General features: G+C 44.5%; 1 protein-coding gene across 1 annotated transcript in view; it reads right to left on the bottom strand.

Moving 5' to 3' along the window:
• Window positions 1-704: 704 nt before the first annotated feature.
• LOC137424864 (T-cell surface glycoprotein CD4) overlaps window positions 705-10,432 on the bottom strand; it is a 16,221-nt gene continuing 6,493 nt past the window's right edge. Inside the window, exons 4-7 of the mRNA XM_078772799.1 lie at window positions 10,116-10,391; window positions 9,775-10,014; window positions 2,109-2,216; window positions 705-1,676 (exon numbers count right to left, since the gene is read on the bottom strand). Of these exons, the coding sequence (XP_078628925.1) occupies window positions 1,642-1,676; window positions 2,109-2,216; window positions 9,775-10,014; window positions 10,116-10,391 (659 nt within the window). The 3' untranslated portion in view covers window positions 705-1,641. The remainder of the gene's footprint in view (window positions 1,677-2,108; window positions 2,217-9,774; window positions 10,015-10,115; window positions 10,392-10,432) is intronic.

The raw sequence follows: 10,432 nt of genomic DNA, 5'->3' as shown, positions 1-10,432 counted from the left end.
GAGGGAGACATGGGTAATGAACGTAGAGCAGCAACGAAGGTTGGAAAGGGTGGAAATTCGAATGGTTTGACGGATGTGCGGAGTATCGTTGAGAGAGAGGAAGACAAATGATGAATTGCGAAAGATGATGGGAATAAAGCCTGTGATTGATGCTGTGAGGAGGAACAGGTTGAGATGGTTTGGTCACGTGTTGAGGAAGGATGAAAGTGACTGGTTGAGAAGAGTGATGGAAATGAATGTAGAAGGAAGTAGAGGACGGGGAAGACCGAGAAAGACTTGGCTAAAGATGGTGGAAGAAGAAATGCGGGCAAGGGGGTTAACAAGGGGAGATGCAGAAATAGGGCAAAATGGAGAGGATTGTCATGGGGACCGCAAGGCTAACCCCCGCACTAGTAGGGAAAATGGCCTTTAAAATGCATGTTGTTGTTGTATCTGCAGAGTCAATAAATGTGCAACAATCGATCGTACATGATCTTCTTCAATATATGGAAAGAGGGTTCAGGTTTATGATTTACAGTCTCCATGTTTGCTCGAAGAACTCGTACTGGAGGTTCCTCGCGATGCACGAAATGTGATCTACCTCTTTTATTTCCACGAATCAAATCGCTGGTGATTGGTCCATTATACAGCGTTACACATTGTTAATCACAGACATTTTAACACGTGTCACATCCTCATCCATGTGTTTCAAGATGACAACGCTCAACATAAAAAAGAATTTATTTTTCAAAAGGTTTCAACAAGCTGTTTATCAGTGTGATGTTAAAATGCCATTTTACACAAATTGCCTCTTGGAAAATCAACCTGACAGACATAAACTGACAATGAACAAACAGTTGGACCACATGCAGACATAAAGTAAGGGAAATAGAAAAAGAAAGAAAGAAAGAGAAAGAGAAAGAGAGAGAGAGAGAGAAAAAACAAAAAAAACAAAAAAAACAGTGTAACCTGCAAGTAACAGATAATGTACACTGTTTGTTCGGTAAGGTCAATGGAGATTGACATGATATGGTGGTGCACTGTGTGGATGGAATCCTGGAAAGAAAAGAAAGGTACAATGGAACAGTCTCAGGAAGACAATTGCAGAAATAGGAGTTTGGGGGGAAAAGGAACAAAAACGTGGATGTGTGCCCCAAGACTTGATTTTGGGAGTTGAACCATGAACAGGTAATGGAAGAACTCGTGAATCCTGGAATTACTTGGGAAGGTCGAGGGCTGAGAAACCACAGAGAGCGAGACCAGAGGAAGAAGTTTGAAAATGAAAAATAATATGTTATATCTTTATATTGATTAGATTATACAAGCAAAGCTTTCATCATTGGTTGCACAAAATTCCAAAGCTCAATCTTTACTCGACATCACATTACATGACAGACATAGGCAGGTATCAACTATTCAGTAGCAAAACACCTTGGAAGGTGTATCAGAAACGAGTTAGTAAACACGGGATGGGATGGTCCTTGTGCCTCAGCTCAGGACTATGAACTTCATCATGTTCTAGAAATATTTCAATAACGAAGTTAAATTGGTTGATGGAGCGACAGCAGGTGAGCGGAGCACGTGTCCTGGGCTGCATAAAATCATCATCAGGTACGAATCCGGTCATTTTAAACTTTCACATGTCATGTTGTGTGTTTCATTTCATCTATTTATTCCTCGACTTCCTCTGGTTCTTTCTTGTTGAACAAAACAACACAAGTCGGATCGTGTTAGGCCTGGTTTATATTGACCAATAAACATATGATATATAACCTGGTGTGTGTTATTATATTCCCATCTCACAAAATACTGAAGGTGTAATATTTCATTTAAACGGCTGGCAGGATGACCTGGAGGTACGCACACTCGTCCCCAAGCTTAGCAGCCTGGGCTCGAATCCCGACCCAACTATAAACCATCGTCCTGGTGCTTCACAGGTCGTGTGATTCATCAATGTGTGTGCCATCCCTCGTATACATGTGAAACTGGCATCCAGTGTGCTGGCATTAGTTGGTGAACGTTAAACATCCCACAGTGTCCTCGGTGAAGAGTGAAGGAAATATCCATTAAAAGTGTTTAAACTAGTTATCCAGTCAAAGTCCATATCATGTACAAGGATTCGTCCCTACCTTTCTTCTTGAGCAGGTGCCAAATCAAGAGTGATGAAACAATGGCCAACAGCAGCACATATGCAATGAATATCCAAATGAATATCATACAATCCTGAATGCCTTGAACTGTGGAACAAAACACCAGGGAATAGAAACACAATCTCCAATCTATAACTGTATAATGTGCATTATATTTATATAAAATCATATTTTAAAACAACATTCATTTAAAAATTAAAAATACTCGCATCAAGATCCAGATTCAAATTTCCACCAAAATTGAACTCATTCTTCATCATCACAAACCCGCCCTCTCCACCAAGTTTCGTCCGAATCCGTCCACAACTTTTTGAAATAACTTGTTCATAAACAAACAGACAAAGAACTAAACAGACAGGAGTGAAAATATAAGCTCCACCCACCCTCGGTCGCGGAGGTAAAAACAAAGATGTGCACAAGAAATTTCATCTTTGCGCATATTAAGGTCAGATAATACAACCTGCAGAACCGAGAACTTCCCTGGTAGATGGATTGGAGGTGGTGGATGGATGGTGAGTGCAAAGGGGATGGGGGTGGATGGGAGGTGTCGTGGCTCAAAATATCAGATCCATTTCAGATCATGGGGGCTCCCGGGGGGGGGGGGGGGGGATTACCCCCTGAAACTTCGGATGTCGCCTCTTTCCTTATTTCCCAACCGATTGCTCTGATTTCCTATACAAATCTTCCACTTGATGTTCCCCAGGATCACTTGGTCTTACATCCTCCGATTCTGGATCGTGGGGGTTTCCAATGAGGGCGGAGGGGAAGAATCGTTGTTCTTTTCAACAATAAATAACTTCAAAGAAAGATTCATGTTTTTGTTTGTCCTTTTACACTCAATTTTTACTTTACACTCAAAACTCAATTACAAAGTTTGACACTTTTCACCCACAAATCCTACACATTGCCCACATCACGGCCCTCTCCGGTTCGGACACATAATGCTCAAATACAAAGACAAGTGAGACATTCTATTTTAACTCTTCTATCAATAATATTATACTGTAGCGGTTGCCGCTGAACATACACAATCGCCTTACACCTGCCGAGGACGCAACCACGGAGCGATCGCTGTGCCGGGCTCGCCCAGACCGTCCGGCGACACCCAGTCTCGCCGTTCCCGGGCATGTCCAGGCACGCCCGGCCCGTCCGGAGACGCCCAGTCTCGCCGTTCCCGGGCATGTCCAGGCACGCCTGGCCCGTCCGGTGACACCCAGTCTCGCCGTTCCCGGGCATGTCCAGGCACGCCTGGCCCGTCCGGCGACACCCAGTCTCGCCGTTCCCGGGCATGTCCAGGCACGCCCGGCCCGTCCGGAGACGCCCAGTCTCGCCGTTCCCGGGCATGTCCAGGCACGCCTGGCCCGTCCGGCGACACCCAGTCTCGCCGTTCCCGGGCATGTCCAGGCACGCCTGGCCCGTCCGGCGACACCCAGTCTCGCCGTTCCCGGGCATGTCCAGACTCGCCCAGGTCTCCTGGACACGCCCAGTCGCGCCTTTTAAGGGCAAACACTCCGGCATGAGATATTCGAGTGCTTGTATATAATGCTGCCCGATAAACGGGCTTTTCAGTTTATCCGAGTTGATTTGATGCAATAAAGAAACTCGGACGAATTCCAGCTTTTTGTCGCGTCCATTCTTTCGATTCGAGTTGGAGCACAGCTCCTTCAATACTGTGTGACTTCCTCAATGTCGCTAGTTGTGTCGGGAAAGTCCACTAGTAATCGTTGAGGAGGAGATAGAGGTTCACATGCACCCCCCACCCCTAAAACTAAATTCCAAAATGATTTTTAGCACCCCTAGGATATCCACTTCAAGGATTTTGATGTTACCAGCGGGAAAAAAATGTCCCACGGGGTCCTAATTAGTATATTTCCAAGATGGCTGCCATCCGCATCCGTGAAAACGCTAAGTTTCATGTCAGTAACTAATGAGCCGAATATGATGACGTTGGTGTGGATATTATGGTTTTTTGAGGTGCTGAATCGATTTCAGAGGTTTTCAAAACGATTTCGAGGTCAAGGTCACATGATTCAGGGAAAGGTCAAGGTCATTTTGTTAAGAAATCGCTTCATTTAAATTTTTTTAATCTCCTGCCAAACTATGCTGTGCGCACTACTCCACGTACTATTCAGTGAGTATAACAGAGGTATTATATGAAGGTGGGTAGGAGCTTTCATCAATCTCTCAATTCAATGATGATTTTGAATTTCGATTTGTACAAAATATTTCAAATACGCCCTTTTTCGCTGGTAGATTCGTGTGTATTGGTCATCAGGAAAGATTGCAGTCAATATTCGTTTACATCACGAGTGTTTTTAACATTGTATTTTGTTATATTAATGCTGTAGTACCAGTACCCTACTGCAAAGCCGCAATGAGCCGGCGAAGCCAAAGCCTCTTGCCACTATTTTACCCATCACTATGGCATCAGTAGGTTAGGTAGTTGGTAGTAGGTAGGTGTCGTAGGTACCGTACCTAGTTCAAAATGACACCATTTGCATTCTGGATGAGATTAAAGTTTATAAAATTTCCTTCTTGATTAATTCGGTGAATTCCGTCTCAACTTCGGATATTTCCAGCCGTGAAAAACTATCCCCTACGGCCGCGAGATTTCTAAAAAATAATTATTCGTCAATTTTTGAATATTTGACGCCGTTTTCAGCCTCCGAAACGCGGTACCGGTAATAAGCTTTTTTGAAATATTTTTTCAAATGCTCGAATCTCATTGGTTCCGGTGTTTGGTGACGATTTTCGTTGAAGATAACCAAGGGCCCGTGCGGGCCCGGGGAACGCGGTTGGTCTTAAAGTATTTTAATTACAAATTAGAGGTGCATAAGATTGTGAATCAGAAAAAGACAGGTGAAACAAACTCCTATTGAACTTTTTCTCAAATCTTTATGCATACTTCCGCATCCGCAAGATGGCGGCCTCCATGGAGCGATTTGGTTTTTGAAATATTTTTTCAAATGCTCGAATCTCATTGGTTCCGGTGTTTGGTGATGATTTTCGTTGAAGATAACCAAGGGCCCTTGTGGGCCCGGGGAACGAGGTTGGTCTTAAAGTATTTTAATTACAAATTAGAGGTGCATAAGATTGTGAATCAGAAAAAGACAGGTGAAACAAACTCCTATTGAACTTTTTCTCAAATCTTTATGCATACTTCCGCATCGGCAAGATGGCGGCCTCAATGGAGAGATTTGGTTTTTGAAATATTTTTTCAAATGCTCGAATCTCATTGGTTCCGGTGTTTGGTGACGATTTTCGTTGAAGATAACCAAGGGCCCGTGCGGGCCCGGGGAACGCGGTTGGTCTTAAAGTATTTTAATTACAAATTAGAGGTGCATAAGATTGTGAATCAAACAAAGACGGGTGAAACAAACTCCTATTGAACTTTTCCGCAATTGTTTATGCATACTTCCGCATCCGCAAGATGGCGGCCTCCATGGAGCGATTTTGTGCGTCACAGGTTCGAAATTCTCAAGGGATCCAGCAAAATCTGGCTTTTCAACATAATATGTACGCGTTCATTCATAACACCGGCTTGGCCGGCTATTATTTAGTGATTCGAATGAATAATCTATCTATAATTCCAGTAATCTCTGTGTGTGTGTTTGTCTGTGTGTATGTCTGTGTGTCTGTGACCGCTGGTTCTCGACAACCACGGGTCCGATATACTTTAACCTTGCCAGGTATATTGCTGGGGACCTGAGGATGTGCCTTTTCAAGGTTTCATATTAATCGGACAAGTAGTTACCGAGCTTTGTCCAAAAAACGATTCAACCAATCAGAGAGCAGCGAGCTATCACGTGTGCCGAACGTGCCGAACAGACTCTGCCTCGGACGGCACATTTGAGAGCGTATTCATTTATTTCACGTTGGCAAACTATGTTGGCGTTAAACTATGTTTTAAAACTAATTAAAACTAATTTGCGATTCATCGTAACTGCGATATGCGACCTTCCGGACAGTCAAATGAGGACGTCACTTCCGGACTTACGGATAGTCATAGTGACGACGTACTGATGCTGAACGTGGCGAGCAGACGCTGCCTCGGACGGCACATTTGAGAGCCAGGTATTTATTTGACGTTGCAATCTGTGTTGATTGTTGTAAGGTACGATCGATTGTAGTACACGTTTATAATAACTCTGCCGATACAGGCCCGATTAACTGCAGCGCCATCCGAGCTGCGGCGTCGGGACGATACATTCATTGTACGGTCACATCACGCACTTACGGGCACGCCCATGGGCCCATGGGCACGCCCATGCATGCATGGGCGAAGACATTTTTTTATTTTTTTTTGGCAAGGAACGGGCACCCACGTACGGGCACGTCCTAGTATTTGGAATGAAAATAAGGAGAGATTGAGTTCAGTGTTATCCAGCTTATTGCCCTCCAAAATTTATTTTGGTGTTTTTTTGTTTTTTTTCTTCATAAACACATTTCTTCTAAAATCATCATGATTGTGTCTCTTTAAGACTTTCACACCCCGTACACACCTTTGAACACACCACACAAACAGCAGATTCTTGTTGCAATTTACAGTCCACAGACTGCACATTTATCAGAATGGCTGTTCGCGCAAACTCCACACACACAGATGGTATCTTCACTCGTATTTTTGAAATGTGAATTTCATAATTTTATTGTAACTTCTACTTCTCATCCTAATTTTTCAAGATCTACAAACTTGCAATCCTGCTCCCCGAAATGCACAACGATGGGATGTATCGATAATAATGTTAAGGGGTTTCCCCTTCTGACTCCCCATTTATTTGTCCTTCTTTCACTCTTCCTTGTACTCTGTATCCACCACGGACACAATACATTCGTTTGGGGAAGTTGTCATAAGAGGATCGAGTAAAACTCAAAACGACGCGATAGACAGAATTTGTTTGAGGACTCTGACAGCATTGTTTTTTTTTTTTTTTTTTTTTTTTTTTTTGTATACAAGATCGAGGCTCGTGAAAGAGCGAACATTAATCACACAGAAAGACAAACCGACACATAAAACATACAACATCGGGAGCGGTAGACAAGATGGGGAGAGAGGGGGAAGGACACAAAACACAACATTTGAGAGCAGGGACCGAGAGACATGGAGACATCGAGAGATCTGAGAGAGGGCGTGGGCTTTGGGGGGGGGGGGGGCATGGGAAGGGGGCGGTGGGAGAGGTATAAAACATATGGACACTGCCAGGACTTCCTGGAAAGAAGTTGGAATTTCAAACAAGGTGGATCTGGGGTGAATTAGCGGGGGTAGAAAAGATCAAGGTTTTGGATGGGGGAAGATAAGAGATGGTGGTGAACAGCTGTTTTAAAGACCTGGAGGGAGGAGTGGGATTGAAGGGAGTGAGGGAGTTTGTTCCAGAGGCGGGAGAAAAGAGGAATGAAAGAGTGAAGGTGAGCAGAGAGCCGAGATTTCGGCAGTTTAACCATCAGAGGGTTGCTGGCAGATCTTGTGCGACCTGTAGGAATATTTGGGGGACAGAGCACAGAGAGAGCTGGGGGTGCAAGGCCGGAGAGGAGTCGGTAGAAGACAGAAAGACCACCTACCTGCCTGCGGTGAGTGAGTGAAAGGCCCTCAGAGATAGCTTCATCGCGGGAGATTCCAATAATTCTGAAAGCTTTGGTTTCAACAGCGTGAAGCCGAGCTAGGTGTGAGGCAGGAGCACCGGCCCATAGGGGAGAACAGTATTCCATTGAGCTGCGGATGAAAGCCTTGTATGTGGTGAGGAGCTCAGGTGTGCCGAGGAAGGACTTCGCACGACGGAGGATGCCCAGTCAGCGACTGGCTTTGGAGGCCAGCTTGGAAATGTGGTTTTCCCAAGAAAGATCATGGCAGATAGTGAGACCCAAAATCTTGAGCGACAGAACTTCTTGGAGAGGATTGTTGAGAAAGTAGATGGGAGGGTTGTCCAGTCGATCTTTTCGGAGAGACATAGTAAGAGTGTGAGATTTGTCAGGATTGAAAGACATGTTCCACTTGTTTGACCAGTCTGTGATTTTGTCCAGGTCTTCAGAGAGTGAGGAGGCAGCAGACTGCCGATCTGAGGGAAGAGGAATGGAGCGGCAGAGAGTGGAGTCATCAGCAAAGAGATAGAGAGGATTTTCGAGAGAGTCAGAGAGATCATTGATGAAGACCAGAAAAAGCACGGGGCCCAGAACACTGCCTTGGGGAACTCCAGCCTGAACAGGAAGAGGAGATGAGAGAAACCCATTCAGGGCCACACGTTGACGACGACTAGAGAGGAAGTCCGCCAGCCATGCGTGGAGATTTCCATGGATACCAAAGGAGGAGAGTTTGGTGAGCAGAGCGGGGTGCCAGACCGTGTCGAAGGCACGTGATATGTCGAGGGAGACAGCTCTAATTTCCTGTTTGGCATTGAGGACCTCCATCCATTGTTGAGACAGCAGAAGCAGCATGTCCAGAGTAGAGTGACCTGGTCTGAAACCAAATTGATGATCAGAGATCAAGCCATTGGAGAAGAGGAAAGATTTCATATCCGAAGCAATGATGGATTCCATGACTTTGCTGATAATTGGGAGAAGGCTGATTGGTCTGTAGTTGCTAGGATCTGTTTTTGCACCTTTTTTGTGCAAAGCGGTGATGTTGGCTGATTTCCAAGCAGATGGCAGTTTACCTTGAGCAAAAGAGAGGGTGAAGAGAACAGAGAGAGGGTGAGATAGAGCAGCAGAGCAGGATTTTAGGACCTGTGGGCTGATGCCGTCGGGTCCAGTTGCAGAATCAGAGTCGAGGGTTGACAGAAACTTTTCCACCTTGTCAGGAGGAAAGGACACGGAGTCCAGGAGCAGCAGGGTACGACTGGGTATGGTGGGTACAGAGAGGGATGGGTTTGGGACACAAGATTTAGAGGCAAACACAGAGTTGAGGCATTCAGCTTTTTCACGTGCGGAGTCAGCTGTGTAGCCGTTTGAGGTAAGGGAGGGGATGGAGGGGCAACAAACACCAGAAACGGATTTGACCAGACGCCACCAGGATTTGGAAGAGGGAGACAGATAAGAGAGTTTGGTCTTGAGAACGGAGAGATATTGTTTCCTGGCTCTCCTGAGGGTGGACACACACTTGTTTCGGGCTTTGTGAAAGGAAATGAGATTTTACGTGGAGACCGCCATTTTGTTAAGCGGTGCCGAGCACTCCGTTTCGTTGAAGTGCTTCATTGAGCACTTTGAATCAAGTAAGCTGCTTGCTAGCGGAATGCACCCCCTGGAGATACACACATGAAGTCAAAATTAGGGGAAACAGTTTTTCTAGTTCTACCTGAGTAATAAAACATTTAAATAATTGTTCAATTGTAAAGCAAGAAAAGATATTCCTGGATCTTCGTTTTTAGGATTACTCTCGAAAAGGGCAGACCATTCCACAACTAATGTCCCACGGTGAAAGTGATTTTGTAACCACAGCACAGAGGTACACGTCACAAATTTGATGTTGAGAGCAGACTTGCCACAGTCGTTTACCTGTACCCTCCGCATTGTGGATCCAGTTTATGTTTTACATTATTTAACAATATTTAATCACATCGATCAAATAGCTTCATTGTTAATCTCCTCAATATAATAGATTAAATGTTACGATGATGATTAGCCGAGTCACGTGTCCAAAAGGTGCAAAACGTACCTTCTGTAATTGTTTGTGAGATTGTTGTGATAACTCTTCCTGATTCTCCAAACAGAACACACATCCATTTTCCTGCATCTTCAGGAACAAATATGAAAGTGAAACTGGACTGGTTTGTGACGTCACGATCAGATGTTTCACGGCGCCACCCGAACGTTACACCAGGTACAGGATGTGAAAGGTCACAGGTCAAATTCACTGCAGTTCCTTCAGAAACTTCGTTCTTGGGGGTTACTCGGGCTGGAGGTGAAAGTAAAGATGTTATTGTTTATTTTTACAATAAAAACCTATTTGAAACTCATCATGTTTCTGTTACAATAACTCCAGGTGGAGCAGCTTACCTGTGACGATGATGATGATCGATATATAATAAATATCCCAATCAGATCGACACTCGTAATGTCCGGTGTCCTCGGGACGAACATCGGAGATTCTAAGTGAGAAATCCTCGGTGATTGTGAATTTCCCATTTGTTTGTTCATCTCGATCCTTCATCAGAGATTTTGATTCATTCACTTTATACCATCGAGTGCTGTGATCATTCACACCTGGTAAGGTGATGTTACTGTTAACTGGAGTTATAAAAATACTTCTCTTTACACCATCACGTGATCCTCCTGTAAGAGAGGGAATGGGATGTTTAATAACACGAGGAATT

Source organism: Myxine glutinosa, chromosome 1 (assembly GCF_964187855.1).
Source record: "Myxine glutinosa chromosome 1, kmMyxGlut1.1, whole genome shotgun sequence".
Classification (NCBI taxonomy): domain Eukaryota; kingdom Metazoa; phylum Chordata; class Myxini; order Myxiniformes; family Myxinidae; genus Myxine; species Myxine glutinosa.
The sequence above is the reverse complement of the archived record's forward strand: the minus strand, read 5'-3'. Positions and strand labels throughout refer to the sequence as shown.